Source organism: Coturnix japonica, chromosome 9 (assembly GCF_054131305.1).
Source record: "Coturnix japonica strain WE chromosome 9, WE-NBRP24, whole genome shotgun sequence".
In the NCBI taxonomy this organism is placed as follows: Eukaryota; Metazoa; Chordata; class Aves; order Galliformes; family Phasianidae; genus Coturnix; species Coturnix japonica.
The window spans coordinates 2,181,685-2,206,082 of record NC_140671.1 but is presented as its reverse complement, the minus strand read 5'-3'; the positions used below and the strand labels follow the sequence as shown (position 1 = coordinate 2,206,082).

Here is a 24,398-nt window from a genome sequence, read left to right as displayed (position 1 = left end):
TGGGCAACCAGATCTAGTAAATGTGTATGTTTTATAGCCCTGCTATGCAGGGGGTTGGCACTACATGATCCTTGCTGTCCCTTCCAACCCGGCTCATTCTGTGATTAGCCCTGACGGACTCGCGCATGCGCCGTGTTACCGCACTCCCCGTTGGGACCGCCGGGCGCAGGGTGCAACAACTCGCTCTGCCACCAGGGGGCGCTGCTATCCCAAATAGCCGCCAGCACACACCGCGCATGCGTTGGCGCAGGCCCGGCCCGCCCTCGTACCGGCGCTGGTAGCGGCTGCAGCTCCGGCCGCCCCCGCTTCAACCGAGCGGCGAATGGGAAGTCCGGCCTCGGCCTGCTCGGTAAGTGAGGCCCGACCGGCTCGGTCATCGTTTATCCCCTCCCTACGGTCCCATAGGCCTGAGGTCTGAGGTCTCAGGCGGTGGAGAGGCCGAGGAGGAACGGGCCTTCCGCGCGGGGACGGGCCGCGGCCTGTGGGAGGATCCGAGTGTGACCGAGGGATGATCGTCATCATTATAGGCCCCCGATATAATTAATAGGGCCTTGTTACTGGGGATAAGTGATATCGTTTAGATCTTAATTGCTCGGTATAGGAGTTATGAAAGAGTTTTGGGTGCTGTGCTAGATATAACAGATGGAGAAGGTGAAGTCCTTTGGGTAGTGGAGGCTGTTCGTTCTTGAAGCTACAATGAGAGTAAAATATCAATGTATTGTTATTTAAGGTCAGTTTAGCTTGGTGGGATGTATAACTTACGAGCTGTTCAAGAGTGATTTGTTAGAGAAACATATCAGAGGTTGAAGTGTGTTCAGGTTCTACATAATGTGATGGTGATGTGGAATAAAGCAGGATCTGCAGGGACAAGGCAACCGAATTCTTACCAAAGCAGTGTTCTGTCATGTAGTTCTGTCATGTAGTTACTGAGGAGTTTGGGTTACAAGTGATATTATGACCTGAATTTCTGTTTCTGTGTGTTTCTTCAGCCTGTTCTGTAAAAACAAAAAGCAAAGCGCAATAGACTGTTGAGGATGCACCATGGTAATGGTCCTCAGAATGCTCAACGCCAGCTCCAGAGATCCAGGTCCTTCACGGGCAGTGAGGGAGAAGAGCAACAAGCGAATCTACCCCAATCCCCCGCAGCTTCTTTCGCACCTTCTGCAAGTCCATCTGCCCCCCAGTCCCCCAGTTACCAAATCCAGCAGTTTATAATGAGTCGAAGCCCCGTGGCTGGTCAGAATGTGAACATCACTCTGCAGAACGTTGGACCGGTGGCTTCAGGTAACCAGCAGATAACGCTGACACCGCTGCCCATTCCAAACCCCACATCGCCCAGTTTTCAGTTCAGCCCTCAGCAGCGGCGCTTTGAACATGGATCCCCATCGTATATTCAAGTCACGTCACCTCTACCCCAGCAGGTTCAGTCTCAGAGCCCCACGCAGCCCAACCCTGTGCCGGTGCAGACGTTACCCAATGTTCGAGCAGGGACTCCAGGCCCCGGCTTGGGTATGTGCAGCCAGAGCCCTACTAGAGGATTTGTGGATGCCAGCGTGCTTGTGAGGCAGATCAGCTTGAGTCCTTCGAATGGTGGCCACTTTGTGTATCAGGAAGGGCCGGGAATCACACAGATTACTCAAGGAGCTGCAGCTCAGGTGCAACTTCCATCTTCTGGGACGCCTGCTACGGTAAGGGAGCGCCGGCTTTCACAGCCTCATTCACAGTCTGGTGGCACCATTCATCATCTTGGTCCTCAAAGTCCTGTAGCTAGCGGGGCAAACATGCAATCTTTGACTAGCCCGGGCCATATTACGACAACGAGCTTGCCACCCCAAATCAGCAATATTATCCAAGGGCAACTTATGCAACAGCAGCAGCAAGTGCTTCAAGGACAGCAGCTGAGCAGACCCATTGGCTACGACAGGGCTTCGGGGGGATTAATAGCTGGGGTTGGAGGCCCCAGTGCATTTGGAATGACATCACCACCACCTCCCACGAGTCCTTCACGAGCCACGGTGCCACAGGGGCTGTCAAGTCTTCCACTTACACCTACAGTTAATACGGCAGTGAAAAAGCAACCCAGAAAACTGGAGGAGATCCCTCCTGCCAACCAAGAGACTGCCCAAATGAGAAAGCAGTGCTTGGATCACCACCACAAGCAGATGGAAATCCTTAAGGAAACTTTTAAGGAGTGCTTGATTGAACTGTTTTTCCTGCAACATCTTCAAGGGAATATGATGGACTTTTTAGCTTTTAAGAAGAAACATTGCGTTCCCCTGCAAGCCTACCTGAGGCAAAATGACCTGGATCTAGAGGAAGAAGAAGAGGAAGAACAATCTGAGGTCATCAATGATGAGGTAAGAATCTCTTAATATTTTGGATTAAAATAGTGGGTGAAGTTGTGGCACCTGAATTGTAAAGTGTTAGCTAGTGTGATGGTACCTGGGAACTCGTTTCTAATAAAGTATGGCAGTTCTTTAACGTGGTTGGTTTGGGAGGATGCCATTCTGCTCGGTGCTGTCATTGGACACGTTGGTTTGAGCGTGTTGTCAGCTGTAAAGCAAAGAACAGAGAGCTGAAAGCATCTCTCACTGTCCTACTTAGTACGTAAACCAACACACAGATAGAGGTGCTTTGCTATGGAAGCTGTTCTAAGCTTTCAGAATGAACACATCGGAGATTAAATTTCACATTCTAGACTTACATAAACCAAAAAAGAGTAAACAGAAAGTCTGTTAAGAGGTTAACGTTTAGTTGGCTCTTGGGACTTCAAAGTATAGACATTCCTGAGGCTTAGTGTTGCTGTGGCCAGCAAGAAACCCTACAGTAATTAATTCTTATGTGTACAGGACCATAGTCATGCATTAATTTCTTTAGTCTGGCTTAGAGCACTGTGCATGCATTGCAGTCTGAGTGATAAAACCCAATTTGTGCTCAGACATCAAGTTAAATTTGTCATTTTATGCAAAGATTTCAAATAACTAAAGCAATACTGATTGCTTTATATATTGATTAGAAATCAGTGTTCATGGAACATTGGTGCTTTAATTTGGTTGCATCCCCAGCTGGAGTTTGTGCAGAACTTTAACGTTATAATGGAGAAAGTTGAATTTGCTCATTGTTTTGCAGTTAAGTTTCTCGATTAGGAAACCATTTCTGTCTGTGTTCAGTAACCTCAATGCTGTGGCCAGTGGAATCCAATGAGTTTGCCCTTGGTTTGCATTTTATCCAGTTGTTTGGGTGTTCTTGTTCTTCTTGCTTTTAACGTTGTGAGTTTTGAGAGAACTTGGCTGGGTGTGAATTGTCCAAGATCACTGATTTCAGTGGCACTGCTGCAATTTACATCAGCTGAGTCCCTCAGTCTGTGCCGTTCAGACCCTCTTTTGTTTGTCACTTTAATGCTGCAGGATTTTGCAGCCTGCAATGGCAAAAGTCTGTGTATTTCCAAAGGAGGAATCCTTTGGAGAGATGAAGGCTTCTTTTCAGTATGTTCTTTGTATTATTTTTTGTCTCCGCTTTTATTTCCCCCCTCCCCTCCTTTATCACTCCCTGCTCAAGCAACGCTTCATCCCCTGCCTGGAAGGGCGATGGCTGGCGGCTCCAGGCAGAGCGAATGGTGGCTGTGCTCATGGCTTGAATCAATGTTGGATCTCCCTTCAGTCCAAACTGTCTGTCACGCTGATTTGTTGTCTGTTAGGAGCAGCAGTCATTCAATTGAAACCACACTTATGTAAACTGGATTTACAGAAGGTTTCCAGCGGTGGGAAGCTGCTATAGATAGTCAAGGCTTGTCCCAAGCCACGCTGCCCAGTCAGCCCCTCTTCAATGAGGGGCCGTCGGCACTGCGGCGTGTTGGGCTGTCAGTAAATAAACAACAACAAAAAGAAGAAAAAAAAACAACAAAAAAAAACTTTTAAAAAGAAAAATGATTCTCCCTTCTTTTGTTTTTTTTTCCCAAAATATTTCTCTCAGGTAAAGGTTGTGACAGGAAAGGATGGGCAGACTGGTACTCCTGTCGCAATAGCAACCCAGCTTCCTCCAAATGTTTCTGCTGCTTTTTCATCCCAGCAGCAACCATTTCAGGTACTTTTCAATGGTTCTAAAATGTAGTTTCATCCCAGATTTTTTTTCTTCATTCAGATTTGATATTTCTTAGCTGAATTAGAATTTTCCCTAGAGCCCATCCCTTACCATCTAAACAAAACCAAAAACACTTTGCAATCTTCAAATGCATCGATATTAATGAAGCTCTGAGGAAGTTACGTCTTTGTCTCCAGGTTGCTGCCTTGTTTCATTCACTTTCAGCTTGAATGTTTTCGCTTTGGTTTGTTTGTCTTTTGTTTCCCTAATGCATTTGTTTCATTTGTGCATCCTGCATAGTGATAATATGGATTCTTTTCTCTGTGGCATTGTAATTGTGGATTTCTTCTATATTTCTTTTTTTTTTCCTTTATGTATTAAAGGTTTTGAGTGTGACTGGAGAAGGTTTTGGTGATGCCTTCTGTGAAATGTTTCCAATGATGCTGATAACCCTCTGATGCTCTTCTTTAAATAACCAGCTCCTTTCCATTAGCTCTGACATACAAGTTGGAAAGAAGAAACTGAAGTGCTTAACTTCAATCTCGAGGTCTTTTTTTCTTTTCACATGGAAGAACACTGAGCAAAGCAGAGAAATGAATCTAATAGGGTATATATATATTTGGTGGATGGTAGAACTTCAAAGTGGAGCTGCTGTGTGCTTATACAGCTGCCCTCAGCTCTGCATTACCCAGACTGAGAAGTCCCATAGCCATACCCTGGTTCCCTTGCAACCACAGTTTTTACCTTCTAGATGAACTGCCTGCACTTAAGGATGTCCCACGATGAGTTACCGTGAGCTGTGTGGACTGTGCTGCCTTCCTCTTGGATTTGGAACAGGGCAAGTTAAATGCAGTGTAGGTGCATTGTGTCCTTGTGTGTAACAGACACACTGTTGTCACTGATTTCAGCAGTGAGTCACACAGTGACAGCTCATGCTGTCAGCTTGTTACGGTCCATGCTGACACCATGCTGCCTCCTTAGGTTCACAGGCTTCATCTGAGCTGTTCAAAGTCTGTCACACTGTACCAGGTTACTGATGGCAGTGGTTAGGTTTCCCTCTGGGCTCTGGCTGCACACACAAAGAAATACTTCTAGAAGCATTAGAGCATCTTAGAGATGTTCTGGGGTACGTGTTGACATGGTGTAAAACCGAGTGGATGTGATAATACCCCTCAGCCCCAACTGTGAGCAGCAAGTATCAACTCTTCCCTCCAGGCTTTGTCTTTGTAACTGTTTACAGAGTAATAATCTGTCCTGATCAGCATCATTCAAATTGGGTGTGGAAGTGCAGCGCTTGGAATGATTACTGGGAATGTGCTGCATAATCATGACCTCTGGAGAGCTGCGTTATTTTAATTAAACTTCGGACAGTTTTAGTCTAATGTAAGTGCTATGTGACTGTAATTTGTAAAGACATAATGCTTTGCTCTTTGAAGTGCCTGCTCTGAATGAGGTGGTGCTAATGCAGAGCTGGAGGCTCACACTTAGAAAATGCCACTGGAAGATCCTGACGTAGACACGGATCCTGGAAATGTCAGTGTGGTCAATCCAGAGTGAGATGAGACAAAGCAGCTTTTGGAGCAGTTTGCAGAACTAACCCTTATCTCCTCCAATTGGTGCTTCAAAAAGCATTGATTTCCAACAGCTCGTAAATAAGTTAATTAATGTTAATTAATTCAGGAGCGTTGTATAAAATACATTTCTGTGACTTACTTTGAGTAACTCAATAAATATTTATGCAACTTATGCTCTGCCAGACGGTGGCCATTGAAATTGGGAAGTGCTGCGTGTTTGCCTTGTGATAAAACAAGCACTTGAAATCTTGGTCCATCCTGAGTGTGATATGGCAGTGAGCTGTGAGCACTGCGTGTGAGTCAGATGTTTCTAAGACCAAAATTCACATCTGAGAGAGCATCAGTAGCACTAGAGTGGCCACAAGTGTCCTCACAGCAGCAAAGAGATTGGAAGTTATTAATTCCTTCTTATTGACAGAGTCTGAGTGCTATGAAATGTACAGAAAGCTGTGTTTGAAACCCAGCCATTCTGGGTGGCCGTGGGCTGGTTATTGGTACTGTTCATTGAGGCAATGGGGATAAGAGGTAGTGGCTGCTACAGTTAATTTCAGTATAGACTGGTGTTTATTTCCTTAGGCTTAACTTACATTGGCAGAATTTAAATTTACAAATTAGAGAAAAAAAGACTTGGGAGTAAACTAGAAGATTCTTATGGGAAATTTCTGTCTTTGCTCCGTTGTCACAATATTTCTTCACAGTGGTTACTGTAGAAGATGCTCTCACTGCAGATTGCACGTAGAGAACTGGAGGAGGGCTTAGATTAGCTCATTTTCTGGGGTGCAGAGGTTGCAATACAGAAAGGCTGCTTTTGTTTTCTGACAATCTGTGAAAGCCATTCCTTGGACAGCCCTTATTTTTCTCATGGTAAGTTTCATAGAAGAATATTGGATGTAGCATGGCAAAAATTGAGGAGAATATAAAATAAGGTTCAGAAACAAGCTGAACAGAGCTGGACTCCTGCAAACACTGATGGCATTAATCACTTGCCAGTGAAGTTGAGAGACCAAAGAGCATGGAGAAAATCATTGTATAGCCCTGAGTTTGTTTCGGTAAATCCTACATGTGAGTCTGCTGTTGGGTTTGACACTGAACAAATGTCAATATTAATTGTAGTAATATTAAAGTTTTCATGCACTGCATAATCCTGCTGAAGTGAAGCTCCAGTTTGCTGAATCAAAGCCCTGTGATTTGTTTTCCATCTTTATACCAGCAGCGCTTCTCAATTCGTAGCGATAATTCATGGCTGTGTGATATTTATGCTCTGACAAAACGTCTGGCATCTTCTGACATGCTCTGAGGTGACACTGAGTTGTAGCAATATTGTGTTTCTCTTCATAATGTTACTTAATGAGCGTCAGTTTGCCAACAAATACAAGTCTAGTGGCTGGAAAACTGGAGTTGAAATGGGCAGATTGGCTGAGATTCTTTTATTCCATCTTTTATTCTTAGCCATTATTCCTGAAATACTTCAAGTCTAAAGGTTGCAGAGCTCAATCCTGAGAGTGACAGTGGTGCAGACCCATGTGAGCTTAAAACCGTCTTCAGGATGAGAATTAATTAGTCTATGATGTTTTGCAGTGAAAAGGATTAGCTTTCACAAATTCATTGACTCTCCTGTTTTTGTATTGTCTTAATTATAACAGTTTCTGCGTAAATTCTTTTTCCTCATCTACTTTCCCTTCTAATTAATCCTACTACGAAGACAGTCTTTAATTTCTCTTGTCAACCTTCTATTGCAGCTTTAAGGCTCTGTGAATATGTTCTAATTTCATTGCAGCCTTGTGCAAATGATAAAGAAAGGGCGATACGTAAATGAAAACATTTATTAAAAATGAAACTAAACTGTAAACGTGTACCGTGTGTAACCACCTTCTTCTGCTCAGTTGCAATTTTGAAGTACCAACTGATCAAAGACTATCAGTGCAACGCGGGCATCTGAAACCATCTGGCAGATATCGAACCAGCTTTGCTTTCTTCATTGTACCGCTGTTCTGAAGGCTTTGTTCTGTGATGGTCTCTATAGATCCATTTGTAAATTAACATCTTGGTGCCAGACTGTCTACAGATTGAACTTTTGTGATTTGTTTTCTTTTTTTCCAATAGCCAACGCATACAGGGACTCCAGTAACAGGGACTGTGAACACCATAGAAATGGAGGCATTTAAAAGACAGCAGACACTGACACCGGCAGGTATGTTTCTCAGGAAGTAGTTCAGTTTATTTTCTTTATTACTTTCTTTTTCCAAACAGTCACTGGAGCCCACTGTTCAGTGCTTCTCAAAACACAATTTTTCCCAGGTCCTTGGGACTATTTGTTGTGAATGGTGCTGCCTTTTAGAGCGCACTCTGCTCACAATACATAGGACTGGATCTGGAGAGCATGGAGGTTCTGTTAGGTTGCTTGTTCTGGCTGAGAAGATTGGAGACAGCCAACTGGAAGTGAAAGGGACCCTGCCTTTGGAGCATCTTCTTCATAAATGCTACACATGTACAGTAGTCATAGCTTTCTGAGCTAGTGTCGGAATCATGTGTAGTAGATTGCTTTGTAAAACAACCCAGTCCATTGTACCATGCCATAAATGGAATTTGAATATCACAGATTCGTCTAAGAGACCACGAATTGAAGTGGGCCGTCATGGGATGGTTTTTCAGCATCCGGGTGTGGCTTCAGGAGTTCCTCTTCAACAGCTAATGCCAACGGCACAAGGTACTGTGTCACCACATGCCAATTGCACATTAATTTAACAAGGAGACGTTAGTGATGGGACTAGAAACTTGGGCTCCGGGCCTTCCAAGATCCTGGCCCCACCACCTACCTCTCCTTGTAAATTAATACTTGGTATGCAATGCCTGCTTCGTTTAAGGAGCTGAGTGACGGGCTCCGGAAGTGCATGTGGGCATGGAAATACGTCACAGGTGCTGATGCAAAACATTTAATTTGAGAATTCTGGACCTGAGCCAATGGTTTGTGAAAAGGAAAACCTCCTCTAATTTGCAACTTGCAAGCCAAAATTTTAGTCGTTATTTGTGCCAAACTTCAGACTAAGCAACAGAGTCAATGTGCCAAGAAATAAGTTTTATTTAGATTTAATACAGTTATTTTAGGTTAAATTTCCATTTGCTCACCAGTCCTTCTTTTTTCTTTTCTTTAAGTAGAGGACATGCAGAAGACATCTGATCACTTTTTTTTTTATAGTTTTCGTGCTCCAAATTGTAGTTGCGGTCCCGTGCATGAAATGTTTCATTGTTTATTGTAATAGTGATTTATTTTGTGATTGTGATGTGGTATTTTCAAGTGATGGTGTTTTGTGCCAAAGTAAGTAACAAATTAGTCTATCTGCAGTTGGTTTCCTCTTCATATGAGTAAAGAGCGCTGGGCCCTCTAATTTAATCTGGCTTGTGTTTCCTCTTGCTTTGTAGGTGGAATGCCTCCCACTCCTCAAACGGTGCAGCTGACTGGGCAGAAACAGAACCAACAGCAGTACGACCCTTCCAAAGGCCCTCCTGTGCAGAACGCAGCAAGTCTGCATACGCCGCCGCCGCAGCTACCAGGGAGGCTGCAACCTGTGAATGTCCCCATGACGTCTCTTCCAGCTGCTCTGCAGATTTCACAGCAGCAGCCACAGATAGTGGAATCTCCAACTCAGCCCCAGATTCAGGTGAAGATCCAGCCCCAGAGTGTACCCCTGACTTCCGCTCCGCTTCCAGCTCCGCTTCAGCAGCAGGTGCCACCAGCAATCCATGTACAAGGCCAGACACCAAACCAGGTGTCGCAGCCGCAAGCTACAGTACAGCAACAGGTAAGTGAATGCTGTCAAGGTGAGAATAAATCTGTATTTGAGCTCGGTACGATGTATGAAGATTGTCTTCTTGAAAATATGTGTGAAATACTGGTGTTTTACAATTAATGCATTTAGGGGTAACTTAACTTGCAAACAAGAAGTCTTTCCTTATACAAATGCAGGTGCGAATTGTTTTTTTACAGAATTAAGGTCTTCATATATTTTGCTGAAATGTAGACTAGGACAGTGATGATACCCAACTCATCACTAACAAATGCGTTTCTTGGGCAGGCTGTGACTCTGACACGACCATCTGCAGATCCTGTTCAGACTTCTCAGCGTCTTACAGCAAATATACTGCCGCCTACCTCAGCCGTTGCGCCAGCAGCTATCTCAGGCACAGCACCGCCTTCTACGTATCCAGTACAAACAAACAGGACCTCTCCTGCAACTAACAAGTCCCTGTCTCCTATTGCATCAAAACCCCCAGGCTTAGCGGTGGCAGCAGCACCTAAAACACAAAGTCCAGCTCAGAATGCAGCAGTATTGCCACAGGACAATTCTCAAGACAAGCTTGCTGAGCAAGTCAAGCTGGTAAGTCTATTTTTTTTCTGAAAACCTGTGAATAGTTAACACATACATAACAGTTAATACAGGCAGTGTGCTTTAAATTTGACATGTCAATGTATATTGATTGTGAACAGTGATTTTGTATTTGGTATTTTAAGCGTATTCTGCAGCTCTTTTTAACTATATGCCCTTCTTTTTAAGGAAAATCAAATCCATCAGCGAATAGCAGAACTAAGGAAGGAAGGCTTATGGTCCCTGAGGCGATTGCCTAAACTCCAGGAGGCTCCAAGACCCAAATCTCACTGGGATTATTTGCTGGAAGAAATGCAATGGATGGCGACTGATTTTGCCCAAGAGAGAAAGTGGAAGATGGCAACTGCTAAGAAGGTACTTGAGAAACTTATGGTTTTGAATCAGAGCACTTGATTTTGGTATCTTTCAGCTTTATAGCAAAGCTATTTGAGTGTGGTCATTGTGTTTCTCTTTTCCTCTATTGGCTATAAGTGATGGGAATATAAAGCACTGATTTTCACTTAAATGAGAAGCCATGTTGTCAGCTTTGTATATTCTGACATTTGACATGGACTTAATAATTTTATTGGCTACAAATACATATAATGGCCTTGGGTTCTGTGGGCTTTGGTCTCTTGACATTTTCTGGTGTGATTTCTGTGACATTTTATGTGCTAATTCCAATGTTTCTAATTCCTGTCCGAGTAAATTTGGAATTCCTTGTGTTTTCCTTTTTCCTTCACTTTTAGCATCTATTGTTTTACTGACGTGGTAAGAAGTTGTAATGCTGGAGCTAAGTCTAACACTTTGAAACTGCTGTCATCATCTGTCTGCTACTAATGAACATAAACTTAAGAAATACAATGATGTGTATTGTGAAATAAGATAATTTCAGAATTAATTCATGGCATTGCAGATGGTAAGAACTGTGGCCCGTTATCATGAGGAGAAGAAACTTAATGAAGAGCGAGCTAAAAGGGAAGAACAAAACAAACTAAGGCGAATTGCTGCATCAATTGCCAGAGAAATAGAATACTTCTGGTCTAACATTGAGCAGGTAAAATATCACCTTACTGCTATGTCAGTGGGTTACACTGTTTGTTTGGGTTTTTATCAGTCTTCAGTAACGTATTTATAAAAGTGAAGCGTTTTATTAGACTTTATTTGCCTTTTAGGTTGTTGAGATAAAACTGCAAATTGAATTTCAAGAGAAAAGGAAAAAAGCTTTGAATTTAAAGAAAATTTCAAGAAAAGGTAATTGTGTTTCTTTTTGTAAGAAATTCAGTATAAATTCTGTTGCTGTTTCACATAATTTCATTTGGTGGGTTTTCATCTTGCTGGTGATAGAACTGTGCAGTGCTCATAGGTGATGTTCAGATCTGAGCTGTAAGTTATGGTAATTTTGATTTTGTTAGTTCCCATTCTGTTTTCTGAAGCTAATATAAGAAGTGTAAAATGGCTAAATGACTTATAGAGTCATAAAGCAGTTTGGCTTGGAGAGGTTCTTAAAGTTCATCTAGTTCCAATCACTCTGCTACAGGCAGTAACACCTCCTATTAGAGCAGGTTGCTCAGAGTCCCATCCAACCTGGCCTTGGACCCTTTAAGGGATGGGGCAGCCACAGCTTCTCTCAGCAGCCTGTTCCATTGCCTTACCACTCTCATGGGAAAGAATTTCTTCCTGCTGTCTAATCCAACTCTACATTCTTTAGTTTAAAACCATTACTCGCTTACATTAAGAGTAATAATTTTTCAGGTAAGGATGCAAAACCTTCAGAAGACCTTTTATTGGAAAAAGAAAGTGAAATGGTAAGTCCTTCTGTCTCTTGAAAAATAAAGAGTTTAAATGTGACTGCCTGTATGACAGCCAGTTTTGATAAACGTGAAGGATCTTCCCTGAGTATACAGTGCTGACAAGCAGATTTCTGTGAAGTTACTGTCAGTTGAAAACATTGGATTGCGGTTGACGTGTGTCTGTTAGAGGAAGTATTCATATTCATTCAGGACTTTGAAACAGTCCTTGTAAAATTTTTAAGACCAAAAAAATACATCGATTGCTAGACTTTGCTTTGGGCAGGGATTTCTTCTGCTGTAGCCAGGGGTAAACTGCTGATGTAGGTAGGTATATGTTACAGAGCGGATTTACTGAACAGAACTTAAATATCTTTAGCCCTACATGAAATGTGTACTGGGACTCTGTAAGGGAACCCTTAGATCAGGGCTTGAACTGCTGATTGAGCAGCTGGTGAAGGGGTGTGACTGGCGCAGGGAGCACAGGCAGATTGTTTGCACCTGTGCTCCCCACCTGAGCAGATGGGGCCGAGCCACCCTGGGCTCATATAAGGGGCAGCCACTGGGGGAGGAGCAGATTTTGGACCTGGGGGAGTGCTGTACAGCTGGAGGGCTCCTTCACCAGTTGGGTGAGTTCAGCTCTGCTTTCTGTATAAAACTGTTGGCCTACCTGTGATTACTTTGCCTGGTATTACCAAGAACCCTTCAGAAGCAGTTTCACTTCTTTGTGTGCAGAACAGACTCCTTGAGTCCATCTGCACGATTATGGGGAGGAGGGGGGAAAAGAGTAGGCAAGGGGTTGTTCTGTGTCTTTGAGCCATCTGGTATGATGATACCTGCTTGCTGAAATACTCCCCTGTCTCTAAGCAGAATGCTTGCATCTGCATTTTCTGTTGGGAACGAGCTTTAACATGTGCTTCAGCTCAACTATGGGCCCAGTGCTGTCTGTGGCTGCTAACTTGCACAGGCTGAGCCATGCTGTGTTGTATGCTGGGCACTTGAGACTGAATGATTGCAGACCAGTGTGGAAGTCTGTGTGTTATCTTTTTTCTATTGACTGGCAAATACTTCAGTCTTTGATTCCAACCATGGTGGAAGTTTTGTGCCTTGGTACTGCTTTTAAGAGAAACAGTCTGCTGCTGCTCTGTGCCACAGCTGGGCTATAAGCATTTGAAATGGCTAATTGCAGGCTGCCTGCATCTGTGTAAGTGGGCCAGGTGGAAATGTATCTCTGAGGGCTGTGAACGATCTTCTGAATCCGAGGTGGTCGTTTGTTTTTGCAGTGTGCTTTTGTGGGTGGTGTTCAGGCTAAGAATAATTAGTAGATCAGTAAGAGAAGCAGATGGTTGTATACCAACTCCAAAAGGGATTTTTACATTTGAGCTTACTGGAAGCGTCCGTGTTTTGGATGGGGTTACAGGGTTTGATGTGCACTGTATTTAAAATAAATTATTACAAAAAGCTTTTATCTTTGTTCTTAATATTAAAAATGAGAGTTTGGCAACAGATATTGGGGTGAAAGTAATTGATTTTGACATAGATACTGCAAAGGTATTTCTGGTTTTGCGTGACCAGGAAAGTGTTAACGTGTTAAATGTCTATTAGTGATTGTTGCTGTCATTGCAGGGCACTTGCATTCATTAAAGAAAAAAATCCTAGCTTTGTTTTCTCTTTGATTGTAAATATTTTATTTATTGAATGCCAGGGTTCTTCATCTGGGAGGAAAAGAAAGGCAAGCACATCTTTGACTGATGAGGAAGGTATGTCACTTCTCAAAGTTTTGTGTCTATAATATAGTGGATAAGTTACATAGCAAAATCTTGAAGCCGCTGGTGTTCAGTCCAATACTACATGGACTTGATGCTTTTCACAAAGCAATTACCAACCCTGATCCACTTACTAGATCAAATAGTCGACTGTGGAAAGAGCTTGATTGCGAACTTGGAAATAAGACTTTCCCTGGAAACAAAATGCCATCTTTGCTGGTAGATCTTAATTCTGTCTCTCCTCGTTCCTTTGATTCTCGAACCTTACCAGTGGTCTTAAACTTCTGTTGAAGCTTTCAGCAACCATCTACTTCAGTGAATTTCTTGTGGAGACATCTGTGTCATGTTTCTTACAAGGAAAATCCCTAGTTTAAAGCTACAAAATAACCTACCTCTGGGGGCTGCTGTCAGCCAACTCTAAGCTGTTCTGCCTTTTGTCTCAAGACAGAAACGCTTCTCTCTTTTTTGTATGAAGACTTTTGAACTTCCAGGCATAGCTCCTTTCAAATTTTCTTGTTTTCTTTCTATGCATCTCATTCTTTTAGAAACCTGCTTATGTGATATTCTGATAGTACACTTGAAGGGTGCATAGCTATAAACTTTCTGAACTGTGGTGTAATTTGAATGCCAGTTAGCATTTGTTTTGATTTTAGTTGAAGATGAAGAAGAAACAATTGAAGAACAAGAAGCTAAAGAAGGAAATATAAACCATCAAACTGAATTGTCAAATCTGGTTAAAGAAGGTAGGTCTGAAGTTTCACTCTTCTTTGGAGAGTTCTGTAACAACAGGTGAGAACATGCTGCAGTTGTTATATTTATAAATGGTTTATGGGATGGTGATGGACAAATGTACTTGATGAAGGAGTTTGAGTCCTTAACTAGTTTTCAAGCAAGGTGGCTTGGGAAAAAAAGCCTGTCAAAGCATTGCTTTTCTTTTACAAAAAAAAGGCTCTCAGCCGAAGTGGCTGGCCATTTGCTTTCTTTAGCAGCTTAACAATAGGTGCTGTACAGAGCTTGGTGAATGCAAGAGTCCCATAGGGATCACTTCAGTTTTCATGTTAAAACCTTGCTGATTTTCAGAGGTGAGCTGCCCATTAAGCTAGGCCTGCTTGGCAATTAATATGCAGTTTCCAAATCCATTTGTTTGGTCTGTTTGGCAGCTTAGTGGCTGCAGCCAGCTGGCCAGTTGGAGGGATTATAACTCTCAGCTGGTCAGCTAAGTTCCTAATTAGAATGTTTCTTGATTGATTGGACTTAAACAGCATGTACATTGCTACCTCAACAAATCAAAAAAGGAATCATGGAAATTCTGGTCAGCAGGATTGAGGCTGAGGTCTTCAGTTGCCTTTCAACCCCTTTAATTTGTTGCCTCTCCCTTTCCAACCAGTAACTTACTGTTGGTTTGGATCTTGGGTTGTAGTGTAGTGAAAAGCAAGCTGGTTGTGCACACCATTTGGTGTAATGCCAAGTGTTCTCTGTAAACTGGGTCATTAAATAAACACCGCTGTCCTCCAAGTAGTAATTACCTCTTCAATTAACTTCTGATTAGAGGACTGGTTCTAAACAAGCAAAGAATGTCATGAGATTAAAACTAATGATATCATTTATTAAAAGCTGTGGTATTTATAAACTTACATGTGTTAATGACTTGCAGCTGAATTGCCTCTGGATGATTTGCTGAAGATGTATGAAGGTGCCTTTTCTGAAAGTTTTCACTGGCCTCAGCCTAAACCTGACAGCGAAGAGGACAGCAGCGAGGAAGGTAATTACTTTTTGTCTCAAAGAAAATCTTAACTTAAAAGGTGAAGCAGCTCGAATGACTCTCAAGGTGTCTGCTAAAAGACAATGGAAAAAAATATTGAGTGAATCACATCTGAAATTACATTTAGGTGACAAGCAATGTTCTCTTTGAGAATGAATGCAAAACGCAGTGACTTTCTGACTAAATATTTAGGAAGATTGTTAGATTTATTCCTGCTTTTAGTAAATATTTTTAGATAATGGTCTGTGAAGGATTTTTTTTTTCCTTACTCAGTTTATGAAAAGGAAATAAAATTTGCCAGCTTCAGAGTTGCATGTGAGACTCTCAAACAACAGTGAGCAATAAAGGAGCCTCTCCACACTGAATAAAACGGCACGTGTAATGGTTATTATTATACAGTTGCCATCTGTTCTACACTGAAGTGGTGATAAAATGAAATATTTAAAGATAGGTCTTAAGTATTATGAAAAGACCTTTATAGAAGTTGAAAAAAGCTGATGCTCCTGTTCACCTACTGAATGGTGAACATTTATAGGGTGCTGTGTTCCCAAGCTTAAGTTACTGTCATTTTAGCTTGTCATCATTTTCCTGTACTCAGCTCTTCTCCCAGGGAGTAGGCAAGGTGAGAAGGGGAAATGGCATCAAGTTGTGCCGGGTTGTTTTGGGTTGGGTATTAGGGAAAGCTTTGCCTCTGAAAGAGAGGTCAGACACTGGAGGAAGCTGCACCTGGTAGTAGTAGAATCCCTGGAGGTCCTTAGGGACGTGGTTTAGTTCAGTAGGTTTACAGTTGGATTACATGATTTTGGAGGTCTTTTCCAACCTTAGTGACTCTAGGATTCTATTTTAGGCTCATATAACTGTTGCTTTTTAGGCCCCTATGTGAGTGCTAGTCAGCTGAATTACTTTGTGTAGATGATTCTTAAGTTTATATTTATTTTCAATGCCAATGTCGTTTGTGTTTCATAGAAATGGATGACCATATGTCCGATAGGGAAAGTCCTCAGAAGGAAGTTGTTCTCATAGACTCACTTCTCAGCATTGATCAGTACAAGAGTATAGACAGATCAAGCCCTCCAAAGAAGCACATGCGAGACATATCAGAAGTTGCTGCAGCAGCAGAAGTGCTGTTACCTAAAGGCAGCTCTAGGATAACGACAGCGGTAAAACTCCCTATTTTCTGCTTCTGTGTGTGTTTTACGTAAAGAATGTTTGATTTGACAGATTTTAGCCCGAAGTAACAGTAAATGTTTTCTATTTATTGAACTGTAGAGTGAATGTGATTTGTTACGTGCTCTGTGAATTTAACTAGAAGTAACAGTTAATTCTCACTGCAGGTAAAATATAATACTCCATCCCTATTATATGGGCCTCTCAGAGAATATCAGAAGATTGGGCTGGATTGGTTAGCAAAACTGTATAGGAAAAATCTCAATGGCATTCTGGCAGATGAGGCTGGGCTTGGAAAAACAGTGCAAATTATTGCCTTTTTTGCACACCTGGCTTGTAATGAAGGTATGTTAATTTACATTATCTAAATCTCACAATTTTAGATGTGTTCTTAGGCTACAACTGACAAAGATAACGCTGGCCAAGTACCTAAGTAGGGCAGAGCTTGTGGAACTAGTATTTTGTTGGAGATAACAAATAGATTAGTCACTTAATTTCTTCTGTTGTTAAATCTCACTTTTAAGGACACATTTAGTGATGCTCCTCTTTAAGAATCAGGGTTGAAGATACATCAATGTAGATGATCAGGATTCTCTTCCTAATTTTAAATTGTAGGTAACTGGGGTCCTCACCTTGTTGTTGTACGGAGCTGTAACATACTGAAATGGGAGCTGGAGCTGAAACGCTGGTGCCCTGGGTTGAAGATTCTTCTCTACTTTGGCAGCCAAAGAGAGCTAAGGGCAAAGAGACAGGTATTGAATTTTGCGACTCTTACACTGCTATGTTTTTCATTTTAGATGACAAGACTTTCAACCTGTATTTATCTGTATGTTCCTTCCACCTTGGTGGGGTAGGAAAAGTTTTTAGGACTACAAGGTGCTTTACAAGAAGTCTTATATCTAACACCTCTAGGTTTGGTATTGATGAATGCATGCAGTACTTAATCTGCTTTCTGAACTGACTGCAATTTAAGACTCTTCTTTAGTATTCTTTGGGTCTCAGTGTTGTGAAGATGTAGCAAGATGCAAGGTAAGGCAGAACTTTCTGGTACCTAACTTTTGTTATGTCACTTCTTTCCTTTTCTGTAGGAATGGTCAGAACCCAACAGCTTTAATGTGTGTATCACCTCCTACAAGCAGCTGTTCAAAGGCCACACAGCATTTATGAAAATGCGATGGAAATACTTAATAGTAGATGAGATGCAACAAATTAAGAACATGACTGAGAAACACTGGGAAGCACTTTTCAGTCTGCGCAGGTATGGAACAGAGCGTTGTTTTTGTGCCGGCAGTGGATTTTTCCTTTCTTAATGTCTCAGGAGTTTTCTGCTCAAAAGAAAGCTGTTCAAATTTCCATACCCCTTAGCAATACTCAGCTATTGAGGTATTCCTCCTTGCTGTAACAGTAATACTTCTCTTTGCTGATAATCTGTGCTTCAAAACAGATTCCACAATGAGGAAGCTAGCTTGATGGTATATTCAAGAATAAAAAGATTATTTATCTTAGATCAAATGTAATTAGCACTACTTACTTCTGGCAGGCCTAAAGCTACAGTATTTGAACATTGGTCTCATTTTCATTGGTTAAAAATGTTCTTTTTACTATTCACAGCCAACATCGTTTGCTTCTGATAGACACTCCTTTACATAACACACTGATGGAGTTGTGGACCATGGTACACTTCCTGATTCCAGGAATTTCCAGACCTTATCTAGATTTTCCAGTAAAAGCACCTAATGAGGAGAACCAGGATTACTGCCATAAACTGGTCATCAGGTTACACAGGGTACGTTGTCATTTGTTTTCTTACATGGCCTTCTAAAGTAGTTGTATTTAAAGCTGTTGTGAAAATTAGGAAGAAAGGAAAATCACAAGGCTCAGGTTTTGAAGCATAATGTGCAGAAATCGAAGAACAAATAATGTTTGTATAACAGTGTACTTTCAGTTTGTTTGTGTGTTGCTTATGAGCTTTGTCATGTAAAGTGCATGGGTGCGAATGAGCTTCCTGTTGTAAAAATTATCTTTGAAGTGAGAGAAGTTTTTTTTTGTTTAATTCTGAAATATTTCAGATGATTCAGCCATTCATTTTGCGAAGATCAAAGAGAGATGTTGAAAAGCAGCTAACAAAGAAATACGAACATGTACTAAAGTGTCGTCTTTCTAGTCGACAGAAAGCTATGTATGAAGATGTCATATTACAGCCAGGGTAAGGAGTTTAAGAAATGCCATCATTTTCGGTGCTTAAGCAAGATGATGCTGTTAGGAAGTCACAGCCAGAGTTATTTTTCAGAATGACCAATAGAGTAGTTCTTCTACGTGACCACTGAGAAGAATGTGATTATGTTGTAAGCTGAAATGATGGCTCAGTGTTGCTACAAGCCTAATGGAAGAACTCCTGCTTTTACATCTGGGACCTAAAATTCAAATAATAATTGGTCAGTTTTGCCTCTATTTTGTTTGAAGATTTTTCTCTAACATGTGGTTCTTTATTATCTTAAGACCCAAATGAATCTCTTTACCCTCTGTTACTCATTCTGTAATACCAAGTGGCTATTATTGGGTGATATGAGCATGAAGGAATTTTGAAGACAAGGAGATAAGGTTGTAACTGACTTCAAAGTAGCACTGGTCCCTAAACATCACGTCTCCAAATTCATAGTTACTGTAGTGCTATTTTAAATGCTTTAGAAACACTTTAAGTCTAAGCTTGCTTTAGGGATTTTGAATAACATGCCACACTGCACATTCTCTTCTGATTTATGGTCGTCTTTTAATGTCTTTATAAAAGCTGTGCAGAAATTGATGTATTTCTGTATCTGTTATTTGGTAGAACACAAGAAGCCCTCAAAAGTGGACATTTCATCAGTGTCCTGCATGTCCTGATGCAGCTGCAAAGGATCTGTAATCACCCAGATCTGATAAATCCCCGGCTTTCGAGTACCTCATATGTATCTGAAACGCTGGAATATAGAACTGCATCTCTTGTACTGAGTGCCCTAGAAAGGGATATTTGGAAGGTGGGTGGAATAGTTGACACTTCTTCTCCTTATGAGTGCCCTTGAAAAATATCATTATTTATATAGGTCACACTAGAATTAAAGCCTCCTATTTATTTCCATGGAAACCACAGTAGTATAAGGAGCACAATTACACTGTTTAGTAGAGCAAATTCTGAGCTACAAGACAGTCTTTTCGCCGCTGTTAGTGGATCTGTGCAGATGAGCTGATTGAGATGCTCTTCATTTTGTGGTGTGACAGGCCAGAATGTGGCTTGTGTTTCACGTTGCTGTAGCCGTGGCTGAAATGCACACTCACCACCTCAGTGTGTTGACATCCACACTTCAGTCTCCATAAACATTCAGAGAGCATCAGTGAATGGTTCCAGACAGCTTTGGCTAATAATTACGTTCTCTAAGTTTAAAGTTATTTCATATCAAAAAGTAAAATGTAGAAAGTGATTTCAGCATAGAACATAGAGAGTGCTTAACTGTTTGGGCCATTGTGTATAATAATAAAGCTACTTTTACAATATCCTTAGGAGTCAGACCTCTCTCTTTTTGATCTCATTGGAGTGGAAAACAAAATGACTCATTATGAAGCACAAATGTTGCCGAAACAAAAGGTTACTAGAAAGTTAATTGAAGAAATCTACAGCTCTCCTCCACCACCAGCTAGGCCTAACCCAGTGAAGCTCAAACCAAGCAGGTATGTGCACGTCTTCCTTGTAGCTAGAATTACAAGGGGCAAGATGTAGCTCTGTTGATGTGTTTGTCTGCGTTATCAAGTTGTGATTCACATAAAGCTGCAGACTTTGCTTTGTATTTTTGTGTATTTTCTTGTTCGCCCTTGTAAGTAGTGAATCCACTTTAATAGTTTCTTTTAAGGCATACAACTGTATTTGAAGTTTATCAATTTCCTGGATGTTTTACTTGACCAGTGTATGGATTTTATTCTTGTGGTTCTTATCTGACAAGAAGCATTGTTTTACAGTGTAGTTGGGAAATTTTTCTTTGAGACTATGGGCTGTGCTTGCAGTGTTAGCTGTGCTTGCACTTATAAGAGATGTAAGTTTTATCAGTTATGTTTTTTTAAGAGTATTTCTCTTACGGCAGTAGTGATCCTCAAGTTATGTGAAGGCCTTTTTGTGATGAAAAGGCCTGATGACGTGCTGGCATCTCTCTTAAAGTGATACAAGGGCCCCATTCTTTTTCTAGATTTGGAGCTGGAGTGTTGAGCTTGTTTGCTGTAATTCTGCTTCTTCTTGTGTTTAACTGAGATGCACGGCAAGATGGTTGTTTTATTTCTTGTGTTTAGCAAACTGACTTTATGGGTTTTCCATAAATGAAGTCTGCTGAAGTGCTGAGTCTTGCCAGCTTTAACTATCTGTGAGCAAGAGATAAGTGTCGTGTTGTTGGATCAGTTTATGCTTTCTGCTGTGACAGGATGTATTTTTTTTAAAAGCTGAAGCATGATCTTTCTATGGCCTTTGACTGTTCATGTTCTTTTCAGGTTGTTCCAACCAGTTCAGTATGGGCAGAAACCAGAGGGCAGGACTGTAGTTTTTCCAAGCACTCAGGTACAACGCACGGTGACCACAGCTACAGTAACTCAGCAGGGACAAGTACGGGGAAGGTCACCCATAGCTACGGTGTCCTCAAATCAAGGTAAGAGAGTTGGGGCTTTGTTGATCACATAGACTTCTAAACACTGGTACCAGTCAACCTGATGCTAGAACTCTTTCCTCTAGCTTAATGGTCTAGAATACTAATGGCTTAAAAATACCAACAAACTAATTGCCAGTAAATTTTCCCACTAGTTTCTATATGATCTGTCAGTGTAATGCACAACTAAGCTTTGTGTAACCTAACTGATAGTGCGTGGAGTTAATATGGCATAGTGGTGTTTAAGACCTGATCACATGTAACGTTCTGTCAAACATGGAAGTTTACAGTGCTTTTGTGTATTGATTTATCCTTTAAACAATGCTTACTGAATAAATAATGTTGTTAAAGTAGGACGGAGGCATGGCTAGAAATCCCAGTCTGTCAGGAAAAGCTGTTCCAGTAGCTGTTTTAATATCCTGTTGGAAGGTTTCTTTTCAATGCAGGTTGTTTAAAGCAGTGGAGTTAAAACCTCTAACAGCTTGCACAAACAAACCTTATTGATTGCAGCTGCAGCAGCACAGTTTCAGACAACTCAGGCTTCCACCAGTGCTCCAAGACACCAGCCCGCAGCGACCTTCACCACAGCAACTAGCACAGCCCATCCTGTGAAACAGCGGGGCCAGACCGCAGCACAGGCCTCCCAGCTGGGCCAGGCCCAGCCACAGCCCCCCCCGCACACCATCCAACAGAGTGTGCTGCCTCAGAGGCTGGTCCTCACCTCTCAGGCCCAGGCACGGTTGCCTAGTAAGTGGCCTCCCCTTTCGAGGTTTCTCCCACTTTACTACAACGAGGTTAAGTTACTAGGCACCCTAAAATGTGTACAGAAATCATTGTTTTTTTTTCACTCTTCTGATTAGCCTTGCTCAGTATGTTGCTTATGACCAAGGAAAATCAAAAATTGGATAAGAAACAATAGAATTGCTGTGGACATACATTAGCGGTGTCAACTTAATCTCCTATTTCTGCATGTTTCTTCTGCTGGCAAGATTTCCTTCAGACCAACCGTTTTAGCTCTATCCTAATTGTTCCTTTCGTATTAAACACTAATCCATCTCTAAAGGCCTCTTGCAGAGAGGAGCGTCGCAACTGTTAGGCAGAGAAAAGCAATGAGGCTTTGCTTTAAGGTTGGATGTGCACTGCCTATTAGCATGTGTGTAGAGTAGAGCACTGATGTATTAATTTTATCTCTGGGGTAATGCGCTGCCTTTCCAAAAGCTAAAATCTCACAACAGTCTTTTCTCAAGATCATAAAACTTAATGCTTACGTGCCTCCAGCCGTTCTGCATTTTAAACACAAAAAGCTTGGTCCTGTCACTTAAAGCTTTTTGGTTTGTTTAAGTGCAGATTGCTTGAAATGTGTGAATTAGGTTTCATCAGCAAATTGCAGATTATTTTTAATGTGTGTTTGTATTGCTACTCATGTAGCAATTTTTCGCCTCTTCCTTTACGCTCTTGAAAAGGCAGTGGAAATCACTTCAATGTCTATACTTGTCCTGTTACAAAGTGTCACATGAGTTTTCAGGTCGCTCTTACCTCTTTGCTAATGGAAGTGATATAGCTTCTGAAATGTTGATATTCTTAGCTTTAAACAATCAGCTTTTTTCCAGTTTGTCCAACAAATACAGAAAGCAATACCTGCTTAACTTCTATATGACACTTTTGATGCACTGAGTATAATTCTGCATGGAAGGTGCTTCGGCACCAGTGTACTAACCAAGAATTAGAATTCTGAATACTGAACGGCCCTCCTTCCACTTTGTTGTTCTCAATGCTTGTTTCCCTCCTTGACAGGTGGTGAGGTAGTAAAAATAGCACAGCTGGCTTCCATAGCAGGAGCGCAAGGCAGAATTGCTCAGCCAGAGACCCCTGTAACACTGCAGTTCCAAGGCAACAAGTTCACTTTATCACATAGTCAACTTCGTCAGCTCACTGCAGGGCAGCCTTTGCAGTTACAAGGTACCTATTTCAAAACAGTGACTTTTTATTATTTAGAATACTCGATGTTGATGTGGACAGAGCATTCCTTCTGGCTGTATGTTTAGAGGATCTTTGCCCCTACTGTGTTTATTGTCCTTATCTGCCTTTTTGCTGTGTGAAAGACACGATTATGCTCTTTTACAACATTGCATTTCTAGATTTTATTATTGAATTTGTTTTCACACATATGCAATACAGCTAAAGTAAGATGAGGTTGTTTCAGATAAGCTACCTAATAAGTGGCAGAAACAGACAAAACTGAGGATGTTCTTTGGTTGTTCTGAACATATATACAACTGTAAATAACACTTGTGAATTTGGACTTATTGTGACCCTGATCTGAGTGCCCTACTTACATTTTTGTTCTCATTTTTACCCTCTTGGTGGTTTGTGCCACCACCTTCATAACCTAGAAATCTTTTGCTGTGGCTAATAAGTAGAGGAAACCCTGAGTGAGGGTTGAAGCAGTATGTAACAGCAGTATCATTTGGTACAGAACTTTATTGGTCTTTTTACACTTTCCAATGTTGTTTAAAAATGTTGTTTAAAATGTTGTTTAAAAATCCTTCATTGCAGGAAGTGTTCTTCAGATTGTTTCAGCTCCGGGTCAGCAGTATTTGAGACCTCAGGGTCCTGTTGTCATGCAGACAGTTTCTCAAGCTGGAACTGTTCAGAATGCTCTGAATGCTTTAGGAAACCAGCATCAAGCTGGGGTGCCAACTTCCACTGCAGTGACACAGCAAGGTATGCCTTCCAGCTTGAATTAATGCATCTAAACATTCAATTACTAACATCATAAATTAATAAATACCCCACAGTATTGCAGATCAGAATTCTTTCAGTTGAGTTCGGAAGCAGGGGAAACTATGCGAGAAATGGTTCTGACAAATGATACATAAATGGTGTGTGCTGAAGTTTTAGTCAAGGCTTCTTCCAAACTTAGAAGAACTTGAAGTAAATGTATAGATTTTCTTTGTCAATTATGTCTTAGGTCAGATTTTTGTGGGAAGAAGCAAGTTTGGAATACTTTGTTTCTATTTTCAAAGAAAGGTTGGGGTGATTATGGTTTTCTGTACTACATGGAATGTCTAGCGCTTCTCTCTACTTCTCGACAATGATTTTTCTAATTTTCTTTGCCTTTCTGTCTACCCAAGCTTCCTTTTTCTCTTTCACTTTGTAACCTCTGCTTAGATATTTGGTGCTTTGCTGCAAACGTGATCAGTTCGTTGCTTGAAAATATGACCAAGATGTTGA

The 24,398-nt window shown here is 41.4% G+C and overlaps 1 protein-coding gene across 30 annotated transcripts in view; it reads left to right on the top strand.

Annotated features, from left to right (window-relative positions):
* Nucleotides 1–243: 243 nt before the first annotated feature.
* The window catches only part of EP400 (E1A binding protein p400), a 42,342-nt gene continuing 18,187 nt past the window's right edge, over nt 244–24,398 (top strand). For 15 of the 30 annotated variants that reach the window (XR_014931947.1, XM_085509393.1, XM_085509390.1 and 12 more), the window contains exons 1-26: nt 244–349; nt 990–2,357; nt 3,973–4,083; nt 7,758–7,845; nt 8,254–8,361; nt 9,075–9,454; nt 9,728–10,030; nt 10,208–10,393; nt 10,935–11,075; nt 11,194–11,272; nt 11,774–11,826; nt 13,514–13,568; nt 14,228–14,317; nt 15,229–15,336; nt 16,303–16,496; nt 16,671–16,848; nt 17,119–17,255; nt 17,592–17,761; nt 18,115–18,289; nt 18,573–18,709; nt 19,334–19,520; nt 20,042–20,208; nt 21,013–21,167; nt 21,675–21,911; nt 22,959–23,123; nt 23,721–23,888. Coding sequence is in view for 29 of the 30 variants with exons in the window: in XM_085509393.1 (XP_085365519.1) it covers nt 1,035–2,357; nt 3,973–4,083; nt 7,758–7,845; nt 8,254–8,361; nt 9,075–9,454; nt 9,728–10,030; nt 10,208–10,393; nt 10,935–11,075; nt 11,194–11,272; nt 11,774–11,826; nt 13,514–13,568; nt 14,228–14,317; nt 15,229–15,336; nt 16,303–16,496; nt 16,671–16,848; nt 17,119–17,255; nt 17,592–17,761; nt 18,115–18,289; nt 18,573–18,709; nt 19,334–19,520; nt 20,042–20,208; nt 21,013–21,167; nt 21,675–21,911; nt 22,959–23,123; nt 23,721–23,888 (5,095 nt within the window). In the remaining variant the exon portion in view is untranslated. Of the gene's footprint in view, nt 350–989; nt 2,358–3,972; nt 4,084–7,757; nt 7,846–8,253; nt 8,362–9,074; nt 9,455–9,727; nt 10,031–10,207; nt 10,394–10,934; nt 11,076–11,193; nt 11,273–11,773; nt 11,827–13,513; nt 13,569–14,227; nt 14,318–15,228; nt 15,337–16,302; nt 16,497–16,670; nt 16,849–17,118; nt 17,256–17,591; nt 17,762–18,114; nt 18,290–18,572; nt 18,710–19,333; nt 19,521–20,041; nt 20,209–21,012; nt 21,168–21,674; nt 21,912–22,958; nt 23,124–23,720; nt 23,889–24,398 lie in introns of those variants that run through there. The other 15 variants (XM_085509407.1, XM_085509405.1, XM_085509406.1 and 12 more) reach the window with 7 other exon arrangements.